General features: G+C 51.0%; 1 protein-coding gene across 1 annotated transcript in view; it reads left to right on the top strand.

Moving 5' to 3' along the window:
• Positions 1–14453, top strand: part of LOC147100294 (uncharacterized) — a 270850-nt gene that overhangs the window by 47152 nt on the left and 209245 nt on the right. The window contains exons 8-10 of the mRNA XM_085968227.1: positions 4961–5058; positions 7282–7446; positions 9738–9812. Of these exons, the coding sequence (XP_085824353.1) occupies positions 4961–5058; positions 7282–7446; positions 9738–9812 (338 nt within the window). The remainder of the gene's footprint in view (positions 1–4960; positions 5059–7281; positions 7447–9737; positions 9813–14453) is intronic.

Here is a 14453-nt window from a genome sequence, read left to right as displayed (position 1 = left end):
AACAACAACCTGGGGAATCGACCGTGGAATACCTTCAGGCACTGTCTGTGCTTGGCCGGGCCTGTGGTTGTAAGGATGTAAAGGCCGCCGTGTACACAGAGGAACTTATCCGGGACGCTTTTGTAGCGGGCCACAGATCCAATTACACCCGACAGCGACTGTTGGAGCAAAGTGACCTCGACCTCAACAAGGCCTCTGAACTCGCACTATCATTGGATGCAGCCTACCGGGGCATGGATGCCTACTCCTCTGCACCGTGGACGCCGCGGGGAATGACTGCCTGGGACACGGTAGGACCGCCTCATAGCGCCGTGCCACCCCAGCCACACCCCAGCAACGGCCCAACTACCGCAGCAGTGTCCCAAGGCCAGACAGCAGTGCCCCAAGGCCAGAAATGCTACTTCTGTGGCCAGGCAAAACACCCCAGAGCGCGCTGCCCGGCGAAAAACGCGATCTGCTCGGGCTGCGGGAAGAGGGGACACTACGCTAGCGTCTGCAGGCCCAAAGCCACCCCGAACCCCAGCAGCGCCGCATGTGGGCCATGCGGGCCGCCATCTTGGGCCTCCCCGGCCATGTGCGAACCACCGGTACAGCAGCCATTTTGGACGCCTCCAGCCACATGGGGATCATAGATGCCGCCATCTTGGACGACAGCCGGAACGCAGCAGGCCCCCAACACCGCCTCATCTGATACCCGCAGCGACACACCGACCCCTACGCTGGCATCCGTTACACTGGACCAAGCGAGACCGCACCAGCTGGCCAGTTCCACAATGGACATTAAGGTAAATGGTCACGATACAATCTGCCTTTTTGACTCTGGGAGCACGGAGAGCTTCATCCACCCCGACACGGTGCGGCGTTGCTCTCTCCCAGTCCTGCCTGCGCACCAGCGGATTTCTATGGCCTCCGAGTCCCAGTCGGCGGACATCGGCGGCTACTGCGTGGTGACACTCGTAGTAGACGGGACTGTGTACGATCATTTTAAACTTCTGGTCCTGCCCGACCTCTGCGCTGCCGTCCTGCTGGGGTTAGATTTTCAGTGCCACCTTAAAAGTGTTACGATGGCGTACGGTGGACCCCTACCCCCACTCACAGTCCGCAGCCAGCAGCTTCCAAATTGCCCGCCGCGCACCAGGTGCAACCTCTCCACACTCAGAGTCACCCCCCCCCCCCACTGTTTGCTAACCTCACCCCCGACTGTAAGCCCATCGCCACAAAGAGCAGGCGATACAGTGCCGGGGACAGGGTTTTCATTAAAACCGAAGTGGAGCGGCTCCTGAAGGAAGGGATTATTGAGGGCAGCACCAGCCCCTGGCGAGCCCAGGTTGTGGTCGTTAAGACCGGCGAGAAGCAGCGCCTGGTCATCGACTACAGCCAGACAATAAATCGCTACACCCTGCTGGACGCCTACCCACTCCCCCGCATAGCTGATATGGTCAACCAGATCGCGCAGTACCGCGTCTTTTCGACCATTGACCTGAAATCAGCGTACCACCAGCTCCCTATCCGCCCTGAGGACCGCCAGTATACTGCCTTTGAGGCAAACGGCCGCCTCTATCACTTCCTTAGGGTTCCCTTTGGCGTCACCAACGGGGTCTCCATCTTCCAAAGGGAGATGGACCGGATGGTCGATCAAAATGCGTTGCAGGCCACTTTCCCATATCTGGACAATGTGACCATCTGCGGCCATGACTTGCAGGACCATGACGCAAACCTCGAAAAATTCCTCTGCACCGCCCAACTCCTGAACCTGACATATAACAAGGAGAAGTGCGTATTCCGCACAAACCGCCTTGCCATCCTTGGCTGTGTTGTGGAACACGGAATCATCGGCCCCGACCCCGACCGGATGCGTCCCCTTATGGAACTCCCACTGCCCCACTGCCTCAAGGCCCTGAAGAGGTGCCTAGGGTTTTTCTCCTATTACGCCCAGTGGGTCCCCTACTATGCGGACAAGGCCCGTCCGCTGATCAAGTCCACCTCTTTTCCCTTGACGGCAGAGGCCCGCTTAGCCTTCCACCGTATCAAGGAGGACATTGCCAAAGCCACCATGCACGCAGTGGACGAATCCATCCCCTTCCAGGTGGAAAGCGACGCGTCCGACTTTGCCCTGGCCGCTACCCTCAATCAGGCGGGGAGACCCGTGGCCTTCTTTTCACGAACCCTCCAAGGCCCGGAGACCAGACACTCCGCTGTTGAGAAGGAGGCCCAGGCGATTGTGGAGGCTGTGCGTCATTGGAGGCACTACCTGGCCGGAAAACGATTTACCCTGCTCACTGACCAGCGTTCAGTTGCTTTCATGTTTAACAACAAGCAGAGGGGCAAAATCAAAAATGACAAGATCTTGAGGTGGAGAATCGAACTTTCCACCTACAATTACGAGATCTTGTACCGGCCCGGGAAGCTCAATGAACCCCCGGATGCGCTATCGCGTGGCACCTGCGCCAGCGCGCAGATCGATAGACTGCGGGCCCTCCACAATGACCTCTGCCACCCGGGGGTCACCAGGTTCTTCCACTTCATCAAGGCCCGCAACCTGCCTTACTCTATTGAGGAGGTCAGGACCATGACCAGGAACTGCCAAGTCTGCGCTGAGTGCAAACCGCACTTTTATAGACCAGACAGGGCCCACCTGATAAAAGCCACTCGCCCCTTCGAGCGCCTGAGCGTTGATTTTAAAGGGCCTCTCCCCTCCTCCGACCGCAATGTGTACTTCCTCAATATTATTGATGAGTACTCCCGTTTCCCGTTCGCCATCCCCTGCCCGGACATGACCAGTGCCACGGTCATTAAATGTCTGAACGACCTCTTCACCCTGTTCGGTTTCCCCAGCTATATCCATAGCGACCGGGGCTCATCGTTTATGAGCGACGAACTCCGTCAGTACCTGCTAACTAGGGGTATTGCCACAAGCAGGACCACCAGTTACAACCCCCGGGGGAACGGACAGGTGGAAAGAGAAAATGCGACAGTTTGGAAGGCCGCCCTGCTAGCCTTAAAGTCTAGGGGCCTTCCAATCTCCCGCTAGCAGGATGTGCTCCCCGATGCGCTCCACTCTATTCGGTCACTGCTCTGCACTGCCACTAACGCCACCCCTCATGAGAAAATGTTTGTCTTCCCAAGGAAGTCCACATCGGGGACATCACTACCACCATGGCTGACGTCCCCAGGGCCGGTCCTACTGAGAAGACACGTGAGGACCCATAAAACGGACCCCCTGGTCGAGAGGGTCGACCTCCTCCATGCCAACCCCCAGTATGCTTACATTGCATACCCGGACGGGCGGGAGGACACAGTCTCCATAAGAGACCTTGCACCCTCGGGGGCCGCAGTAACCCACTACTCACTACCACCCCCCCCCCACGATCCGATATCCAGCCCCAGCAGACGGCAGGCCTGGGCCCCGCGACCCGCTCGACATCTACGAAGACGACACGCCTGTGCCACAGCCTACGCAGGACTCGACGCCGGAAGCTCCACTACCCCTGCCGTCGCCACGCCGATCACAGCGGCAGACAAGACCTCCGGAGAGACTCCAATACACTAACTTTTAATACACTTCACCCCGCCGGACTCAATTTTAAACAAGGGGTGAATGTGGTAAACCACTGTTTGTATTCCACTGTGTACATGCCTGGACATGCCTCGGCTGACTCCTCCCACAAGTCCTAGTATAAAGGTGACTGCTCCCCAGCCCTTTGTATTTCTGGACCGGTCGACCACTCGAGGCAGACCTTCATTCTTTTGTTAATAAAAGCCTTTAGTTACTCTCTTAACTCTCAGTCTTTTATGAGTAATTGATAGCGCATCACCTCCCACAACAGATCTCAGTGGGCGGGTTGGTGTGACGTGTTCCATGGTCTGGGACTCATGGCCACAGTCGCACTTCGGGTCGTCCCTCATCCTCCGCTGGTGGAGCAGGAGACCGCATCATCCGTGCCCAGTGCGGATTGGGTTGAACGCTGTCCACTGTCTTCGAGGGAGGTCGAAGCCAGGGACCTCTGCTGTTGGCTCAGTGATGAGGTGTTGGTTCTTTATGTTGCAAGCGTCCCACGATTCTGTCCATCTGGATAGTGGGTTGACACCAGCTGCGTGAATACTGGCCGCTGTTTCCCAGAGTGGCCGGCGTGATGTTAAGTGCTTTTGTGGTGGGTTTTTCAAGTCTTTGTGAATGGGAAGGTGGATGTTGTTGATGATTTTGTCCATCTCACGGAGCGCGGTGGTGTTGAGGCGAATGGCAGGCGGGGCAAAGTGGGACAGCACTGGGAGCCACTCGGTTGGAGTGGACTTGAGCGTCTCTGACTCTATCCTCATGGTGGCGTTTAGCTGCACGCCCACGATCTTTGTGTGGCGGATGCAGGACCTTGAGGCAGAGCAGTATTCTGTAGCTGAGTAGACTAGGGCCACTGATGAGGTGCTGACACTCCAGTGCAGTGCTGAGGGAGTGCTGCACTGTTGGAGATGCTGTCTTTCAGACAGTCTTTCAGATGAGACGTTAAACCAAGGCCCCGTCTGCCCGCTCAGGTGGATGTAAAAGATCCTATGGCACTATTTCGAAGAAGAGCAGGGGAGTTCTCCCCGGCATCCTGGCCAATATTTATCCCTCAACCAACATCACTGGTCAGTATCACATTGCTGTTTGTGGGAGCTTGCTGTGCGCAAATTGGCTGCCGCGTTTCCTACATTACAACAGTGACTAGACTTCAAAAAGTACTTCATTGGCTGTAAAGCGCTTTGGTACATCCTGGGGCCATGAAAGGCGCTATATAAATGCAAGTCTTCTTTTCATTCTTTCCTCTATTGTTTAACTTACACTTGGCAACAGGTGGCAGCCATACCCGAGATGGGTAATACAGACACACTGGAGAACTGTAAAGACAATAATATAGTTCATAAAAATTAGTTGCAGAAGAAAGACAGTTATGTTGAAATCATGGTTTTGTTTCTGCTGCTGCAGGATCTCACACTGGTGTTGGAGGAGCCTGTCCACCAGGGCATTATTGTCCTGAAGGGTCAACACTGCCCATAGGCTGTCCTGCAGGAACTTACCAAGATGTGAGTGGGCAAAAGAGCTGCCAGCCTTGTAAAGCTGGCTATTACTGCAACGCCGAATCTCTAACGTACCTCAGTACCAGGTGTCCTCCTGGCTATTTTTGCCCTGAAAGAACTGAGTATCCAACCCAGTATCCCTGTCCTCCTGGGACCCTTGGCAACAGATCAGGTAAATTTATGCATTTCATGTTTAAAATGCACTCTGCTATACTTAAGATCTTTGATTTACGTTATAAGAACATAAGAAGTAGGAGCAGGAGTAGCCCAGATGGCCCCTCGAGCCTGCTCCACCATTCAACAAGATCATGGCTGATCTTCGACCTCAACTCCACTTTCCCGCCCGATCTCCATATCCCTTGATTCCATTCGAGTCCGAAAGTCTATCTATCTCAGCCTTGATTAGACTCAACGATTCAGCATCCACAACATATCTGTGGCACAGTAAGTGTTCTAATACAGGCGTGGGTTAAAAACTGGTACCTACTCATCTGTAATCAGCAGACACAAGTTATACTGTCAGCTCCACATTACTCTCAAGCCAGGGAAAATGGAGCTGTGAGAATGCTTCTGTTCAATGGCATCTGACTCACTCACGCCATCCTTATCAAGTGCCAGTCCCTCGTTCCCCTTGAGAAGGTGGTGGTGGACCTGCTTCTTAAACCACTGCAGTCCGTGCGGTGAAGGTGCTCCCACAGTGCTGTTAGTTAGGGAGTTCCAGGATTCTGTCCCAGCGACAATGAAGGATTTAGAAGGGTCAGTACAGGGTGACTCGCTCAGCTCTAGTGAGCATGAGCTGGTGATAATGGTAAAAGGCGGAGCAGGAGATGGCTGGCAGGAAGGGACCCATCTCTGCTGAAGCGGACAGTGATACCGGCTTTAGCGGCCCCACGTTCAAGAGAAACATGTTTCATATGCACCAGCCATTCCGCGAGGCATCGGACTGCTTGCCTAAGACCTGCCAGCTCATGCCAATCCCCAGCTGGGCTTTTACTGGTATTGTGTGTAGAGTTTTTCTGCACTGGCTGTAGACCTGGCATAGCCAGGGGGCACAGAAATCAATGATGGTCCATGGGATGGAAGTTCTTTGTTAGAGGGTAGATGGACTGGTTCAGACGGGTGTTCTGGGTGGGAAAACCAGGCAGCAGAATCGTTGTTTAAGGGCCCCTACGGAGTACCCGATGACTGCCCTGCTTGAGCTGTGACTTGTTGTATCTGGTCTGTGCAGGCGTCCGTTGGGTTTCAGAGCCTAGTCTGGAGGGGGATCTCCCTTGCAGCCAGCTTCTGATGTATTGTTCCCCGTCAAAGATAGGAGGGATGCTGGGCTGATGCAGGATGCAGGCATCCGGAGAGGTTGCCTGGAAAGGCAGGCACACACCTGTGTGAAAAGCTACCAATGGTCACAAAGTGGTGGCGTTCTACAGGGCCGAACAGCAGCAAGAACAGGGCAGTAGTTTCTACACCCCTATTTTCATGATGCTGTTGCCCCATTCACACCCGAAAGCAGGGAAGAAAATCTCCACTGGCCGTAAGGATTCTTTGTGAGCTGAGCTTGGATTGTCTCATCCCAGTTCTCAGTGCATCTAGACCCTCCCCAACACAAAATTGGCCATAATTTGATACAAAATGCAATAAACTGGCAGAGTAACTCGGAAAAGCCACAGCCATGGTCCTGAGTTTATTACACTTAATAATAATTTGTTATTATAATAATATAATACATTCCCCATTACTCTGAAAATCAGATGACATCATAAACCAAGGATTGGTGACCATCTGGAACATAACCTCCAGTCTCACAACTTCCGTTTGTTTCATGTTTAAATACTACACATTGGAGTTTACATTTTTGCATTGGTCATCCACACGCACTCTTGGCTCGCCTCGTGCCATCCTTAGTCAGCTCATTGTAACCAACTGTTTAATAAAGTGGCTGATGTAAGAAAACTACTAGGCACTTGGTCTGAGTATTAAACAAGGCTTTAATCAACTGTTTTTCAACATTGGGACCTAGTTGTGTCCTTCACTAGTTCCTGTTAAAGAATGTCCTGAGAAAGCTGGGCCCATGCCCGAGTATTTATACTCTCCCTGGACAGCGCCACCAGCAGGCCGCCCAGTATCATTTCATAAGTCACTTCCACATGAATGACAAGATTCATGTCAGTGGCACCTACTGTTTCTTTGGCTTGGATTATAAAATGAGTGTTTGAATCCTTCCTCAAACTGCAGGAGTTGTGTCCATCAGTGATTGCCTCCCTTGTTTGCCGGGATTCTACTGTCAAGGGCTGGGTAACGCAGTGCCCAGTGGCAGGTGCCATGCTGGGTGGTTCTGTAAGGAAGGTGCCACCTCAGCAGAACCCAATGATCCTAGACAGGGTGGAGGATGCAGCTCCGGTAAGTGACGGACTTTTATTTTAAAGAGAGAATTGAGAGGACTTTTTCCTCACATCTTCAGTGTGTCGGTTCTTTCAGGGAGTCGGGGGGGGGGGGGTTGCTTGTTGCATCAGTGAGTTCGAATCCCATTGTTTAGGGCTTTGCCTCAGATATCCTCTTGGTTAGAGCAGTGCTCCTCACTCCCATAAGCAATCCGGGCATCTTGTATTTAGGGGTATGCCATACTGCCCAAGATCAAATGGTTAAAATAGAATAATCCAGGGGTATAACATTAGTATTCCCTTGTGATCTGAACTGGATATTTGTGCCTGTCATATATGCCCCCATGTGCTCCTCTCCAATCTTTTCGAAGGCAGCTCAAGAAAGCACCTGGTAATATAAGGCCAGATTGAAGCTGTTTTATTTCACAGCAAGTGAACATGCAGAGGAACAGTTATGATCATCTTCACTTAATTCAATCAGTACAACCTGTCTTTGCATAATGCAAAAGATTAAACACGCAATGCTTCCTCACATCAGTGGATCCATCTTGCTTGGCTTAAACAAAATAACTTGGAACTATCATCCTACCTTCTAAGCCTAGGGAAAGTTTGTAGTTGCAGCTTTCTGTTTTAAAAACCTGACTATCAGTGAGTGTTTCTGTCTCTGGTGTCACAGCCCGAGAAAGGGCCTATGCTAGACAACTCGGGGTGAGTATCCAGGATCTGGCTCAGTGGGTAGCACCCTCACCTCTAGAATCAGAAGGTTGTGGGTTCCCACTCCAGAGACTTGAGCACAACAATCTCGGCTGACACTCCAGTGCAGTGCTGAGGAAGTGCTGCACTGTTGGAGGTGCCGTCTTTCAAATGAGACGTTAAACCGAGGCCCCGTCTATTCTCTCAGGTGGATGTAAAAGATCCCATGGCACTATTTCAAAGAAGAGCAGGGGGAGTTCTCCCCGGTGTCCTGGGCCAATATTTATCCCTCAACCAACATCACTAAAACAGATTATCTGGCCGTTATCACATTGCTGTTTGTGGGAGCTTGCTGTGCGCAATTGGCTGCCGCGTTTCCAACATTACAACAGTGACTACACTTCAAAAGTGCTTCATTGGCTGTAAAGCGCTTTGGGCCATCCTGAGGTCGTGAAAGGTGCTATATAAATGAAAGTCTTTCTAGCTCCCAACACATTGGGTGTTTATTAATTACCAAGACAGGCTAATTAATTTGTTTTCTGTCTTTGGGGAACTGCCTTCAATGCCGAGCTCGTCGGTATTTTTCATCGCAGTGCTTTCTTTAAAACTTGGCTTTAAAACCCAATGGCCTAGAAATTGGCCTGAGGCGCCCAAGCGGCGCAAAGTTCGCCTGGGCGCTGGAATTTGCGCCGCGGTCGCCGCATTAGCGATCGCCGCAAATTCAGTTGAAGTGCCCTTAGAGGGAGACGGGGCGCGGCTCGAGGCGCTCCGCGTCCCTCTTAGGGTGCTGAAAGTGAATTTCGCAGCGCTACGTGCCGCAGTGCCACACGCTGTGGCACGGCACGCTGTGGTACTGCAGGCCTTCCTCCCACTGTTAAGGGGCAGCGCGAGCCCCGATTGCGAGTGCCGGCAAAAGAGCCCAGCACCAAGGAGAAGGGCCGGGCTCTTGGGAAACAGCCGGCAATGCCGCGGGGGGGGGGGGGGACCAGGAGGCTGGGGACGGAGGTGCTGGCAGGCGGCCGCCGAAAAAGCGGCCGCCCCGCACCGCTGCCTTAACTTGCGCCTCTGCCGGCGCAGCAAGGCCCCGTGAACCGGGCGCGGGTAGCGAATGGCGCTACAGCGGCGTTCGCTACCAAATATCGTGATCGGGGCGTGAATGGGGCACTGCGCACACCGATGACGTCATCGGTGGCGGCGCAGCGCAAAAGGCTAACGCCACCATTAGCGCCCCTGCTGAATATCGCGGGAGGCGCAGCCAGTGGCGCTACAGCCACTGACTGCCTCTTTAGGCACTAACAGGTGGCGCTACTCACCCAATTTCTCCCCCAATTTTTAAATATAACTTTTATCCCGAATCCTTTCTGTGGAAAAATGGTCAAAATTCCTAAAACTTGACACCCACCGTGGCCTGTTGTGAAATTAAATCCAATCAAACTGGTCATTCGTGAGTCAGCATCAGAAAAAAGAATATGACCATGAAACCTCCCAGACTGTTGTTAAAAAGAACAATTGGTTCACAGGTTCTTCAGGGACAGGACCCAGCTGCCCCTCTCCAGTCTGGCCTGTACGTGGCTCCAGGCCACAATAAGATTCTTCTGTTTTTGCTTTTGGCTTCAGAGTTCAGAGAGAAAAACCAAACAGAAAAAGAAACCAGAGAATAATTCCACTAAATATTTTAAATTCTTTTCCCAGGTCAGTACTGTCCAGAGGGCAGCAGTTCCCCAGTCCCGTGTCCTCCTGGCCTTTTCTGTCGCAGAGATGGTCTGGCTGCGCCACAAGGGCCCTGCTCCGCAGGGTATTTCTGCACTGGTGGGAGTGTTACAACGACCCCTAAAGGGCAAGGAGGTAAATGTATTGGCTACTATTTTGTGTTCCCCCAATCTTCTCCCTTCCCCGACAGTGCTGGACTCGTGCTGAAGTACAGTTCAACAGGAGCGAGCAGCAACCAGCCATTGCAACCAAGTGGTTGAGAGTGTGAACCAGCAGGCTGTTCGATCATGGAAAGTGTCGCAACCAAACTCGATCCCATCCACAACACACACACACACTCTCTCACACACACACACACTCACACACACTCTCACACACACACACACTCTCTCACACACACACACTCACACTCTCACACACACTCTCACACACACTCTCACACACACACACACTCTCTCACACACACACACTCACACTCTCACACACACACACACACTCTCACACACACACACTCTCACACACACACTCTCACACACACACTCTCTCACATACTCACACACTCACACACTCACACACACTCACTCTCACACACACACTCACTCTCACACACTCTCTCACACTCACACACACACACTCTCGCACACTCTCTCACACACACTCGCACACTCACTCACACACTCATACACACACTCATACACACACTCTCACACACCTACACACTCACACACACATACACAGTCACACACACTCACACTCTCACACATATACTCTATCACACATGCGCATTCACATGCACATACACACACTCTCACTCTCACACACACACTGTCACACACACTCTCACTCTCACACATACACTCTCGCGCACACACACTCACGCACATGCACCCGCACATGCAAACATGTACACACACAAACACGCAAATACGTACATGTATGCACACACACTCGCACAGATACATGCACGTGCGCACACTTAATTCTGCTGGAATGAGGCACAAAGGAACAATTGTTCTCGCATTCCCTCTGTAGATAAACGCTGACTTCCCTAATTACTTGGTGCTGCCTTGCTGCCTGGTGACTGTCATTTAGTTTTATGGGAGGTGAGAGAAATCTGTGGAAAGCATTCACTTGAAAATACATAGATCATAACCCATAAAAACCACATCTGTCTAATTTAACAGAGTAAATAATGACATTGAGTGGCTAGGCACTGTTGGTGTGGAGGTGCTGGCTGTAATATGCTCCTTGTGATGAGCAGTGCAGTGTGATTTATAAGACCCTATGTACACAGGGATAGAACTGGACTGTCCATCTGGAACTGCTGATTAAATTATTTTAAATATGCCAGATGAGCGAATAAATATAGCAGCTCTCAACTGTGAATCATCATCAATTAAGAAGCTCCTGAGACAGTAAACCAGTGAAGGAGATTCAATTAGCGGTCCGTGTTGACTAGACGAATGTGTCCTTGCGCTGACTGATGGGAGCACAGCTCCGAGGATTGACTGGTGCCTGGTATCAGCTCTCCGCTGATGTAACGTCCTGACTCCTCACTGCTCAAGAGACTGAGAATCTGCAAAGGAAAACCAGTTCCTCTTAAACTAACAATTAACCGACAGAGCTGATGATTGGTGACGGAAAATTCCACATTCTAACCACACAGCACAGAAGGAGGCCATTCGGCCCATCGTGCCTGTGCCGGCTCCTTTGAAAGAGCTCTCCCATTAGTCCCACTCCCCCCTGCTCTTTCCCCATAGCCCTGCAATTTTTTCATTTAAAGTAGAGATCCAGTTCCCTTTTGAAAGTTACTATTGAACCTGCTTCCACCGCCCTTTCAGGCAGCGCATTCCAGATCACAACAACTCGCTGCGTAAAAAACATTCTCCTCATCTCCCCCTCTGGTTCTTTTGTTAATTACCTTAAATCTGTGTCCTCTGGTTATCGACCCTCTTGCCAGTGGAAACAGTTTCTCCCGATCTACTCTAACAGAACCCTTCATGATTTTAAACACCTCTATTAAATCTCCCCTTGACCTTCTCTGCTCGAAGGAGAACAACCCCAGCTTCGCTAGTCTCTCCACATAACTGAAGTCCCTCATCCCTGGGATCATTCTAGTAAATCTCCTCTGCACCCTCTCTAATGCCTTGACATCCTTCCTATAGTGTGGTGCCCAGAATTGAAGACATTACTGCAGCTGGGGCCTAACCAGTGATTTGTAAAGGTTTAGCATAACTTTCTTGCTCTGTTTACAATGCTTTTTAACAGCCTCCTCAACTTGTCCTGCCACCTTCAAAGATTTATGTCCGTACACCCCCAGGTCCCTCTGTTCCTGCACCCCCTTTTAAAATTGTACCATTTAGTTTATATTGCCTCTCCTCATTCTTCCTACCAAAATTCGTCAAATGTAGAGAATTTTATTTCTAACCTCCCCTTTAATTCTTTTAAAAGAGCATTTGATAATTGTTTGATAAAGAGTAATGTTAAATAAAGGGTAAGGGGACCGAGCAGGAATAGACTAGGTGACCATGGAGAAAGCCACCAGCACTGATTTGAATGGCCTGTTCCCATGCTTTAATATTCTAGGATTCCATCACACTTGATCGTGGCTGAAATTTGTTAAATAGTTAGATGTTAACATAAGAAATAGGAGCAGGAGTCGGCCATTTGGCCCCTCGAGCCTGCTCCGCCATTTAATGAGATCATGGCTGATCTGATCTTGGGCTCGGCTCCATTTCCCTGCCCGCTCCCCATAACCCTTCACTCCCTTATTGTTCAAAGACCTGTCTCTCTCCACCTTGAATGTATTCAATGACCCGGCCCCCACAGCTCTCTGGGGAAGAGAATTCCACAGATACGCACAGCTCAACGAGCAGAAAAGGCTTTGGCCTGGGCCTGTTGTATTAGTATCCGAGAGAAAAGAAAAAATCCACAAATGCTGGAAATCTGTACTGTATAGAAAATACTGAACGTATGCAGTAGGTCAGTCAGCATCTGAATGTGTCATTAATTCGGACGAAACCCGCCCAACGCCATAATCTGTCTCTTTCATTCAAGTGCTGCCGTTTGTCTACATTTTCTGTGTTTATTCTTTGTTTAGCTCAGTTGGAAGTATTCCTAGTGTCAGACATGGTTCAGTGGGCAGCACTCTCGCCTCTGAGTCAGAAGGTTGTGGGTTCAAGTCCCACTCCAGAGACTTGAGCACAAAATCCTAGACTGACGCTCCCACTGCAGTGCCGAGGGAGTGCTGCACTGTCGGAGGTGCCGTCTTTCAGATGAGACGTTAAACCGAGGCCCCGTCTGCTCTCTCAGGCAGACGTAAAAGATCCCATGGCACTATTTCGAAGAAATGCAGGGGAGTTCTCCCCAGTGTTCTGGGCCAATATTTATCCCTCAATCAACATCACTAAAACAGATTATCTGGTCATTAGCACATCGCTGTTTGTGGGAGCTTGCTGTGCGCAAATTGGCTGCCGCGTTTCCTACATTACAACAGTGACCATTTCAAAAGTATTACATTGGCTCCAAAGTGCTTTGTCAGATCCTGTGGTTGTGAAAGGCGCTATAGAAATGCAAGCCTTTCTTTTTTATGGCTCAAAGCATCAGGGTTCAGAACTCTGCACCAGAAGTTCAAATGCACAATCTAGGCCGATATCCCAGTGCACTACTGAGGGAGCACTGCACTGTCGGAGGGGCAGTACTGAGGGAGCGCTGCACTGTCGGAGGGGCAGTACTGAGGGAGTGCTGCACTGTTTGGATCTTGCTATGGGTACACCTACAACACTCACTTCACTCAAAAGTAATTCATTGGGCTGGATTTTACTTACCGAGATGAGTTGGGGGCAGGACTGCTGCCTTCCGGGTTCTAGTTCCGCCCCCAGCGACGTCTGATGAACAGACACTATTTTGCCCTGATTGGCCTTGTTAAGCCCCACCCTGCGAGCTTGCCGGCCAATTAAAGGAAAGCCGGTGTCAGATGACGTCAGTTGATGACGCTTAATCTGCCGGCTTTCTTAAAGGCATATGCATCACACTTGTTTGACAGATGATGTGACAGTGTTTGACAGCATTGAGGTGCTGTCAAACACTGACAATCACTGTCTAAAGGTGAACCCTTGTACCCAGGCTCTCCAATTACTCTCTCCTTAGGATAAAACAGATGGCAGCTGCAGCTGAGATTGCAGAAGCCATCTGTCACTTCTCCCGATGAGATGAGGCTACACAAACACTTCACAGCTTGTCACCTGCAGAAACATCTAATCACAATAAAAATTACTTTCATAACATTTCTTTACCTCTGATACTAACCATTGTCACTTTGCATCCTTCACACCACTTCTGCAGCTGTCATCCAAACACCAACATAACACCTCACTTACCCTGGCAGGGTTCCCCGATGTCGGGAAACCCGCAGTAGCAGTGGAAAAATTGGAAAAAACCTCTTAACTACCTGTTAACAGGCAGTTAAATGGCTATAATCCTCTGCCCGCCGCTAGGAGTCGGGTCCCTGTGCAATTCGGGGACCCGACTCCTGGGAAGATTGTATGGGAGCAGGTTCGGGACCCGCTCCCATTCTTTTTGACTTTCCCAGCAGTCCCGCCTCCTCAGGGCTGGTAAAATCCA

Source organism: Somniosus microcephalus, chromosome 26 (assembly GCF_052327205.1).
Source record: "Somniosus microcephalus isolate GS21.2 chromosome 26, FLI_Smic_1.0, whole genome shotgun sequence".
Lineage (NCBI taxonomy): Eukaryota > Metazoa > Chordata > Chondrichthyes > Squaliformes > Somniosidae > Somniosus > Somniosus microcephalus.
The sequence above is the reverse complement of the archived record's forward strand: the minus strand, read 5'-3'. Positions and strand labels throughout refer to the sequence as shown.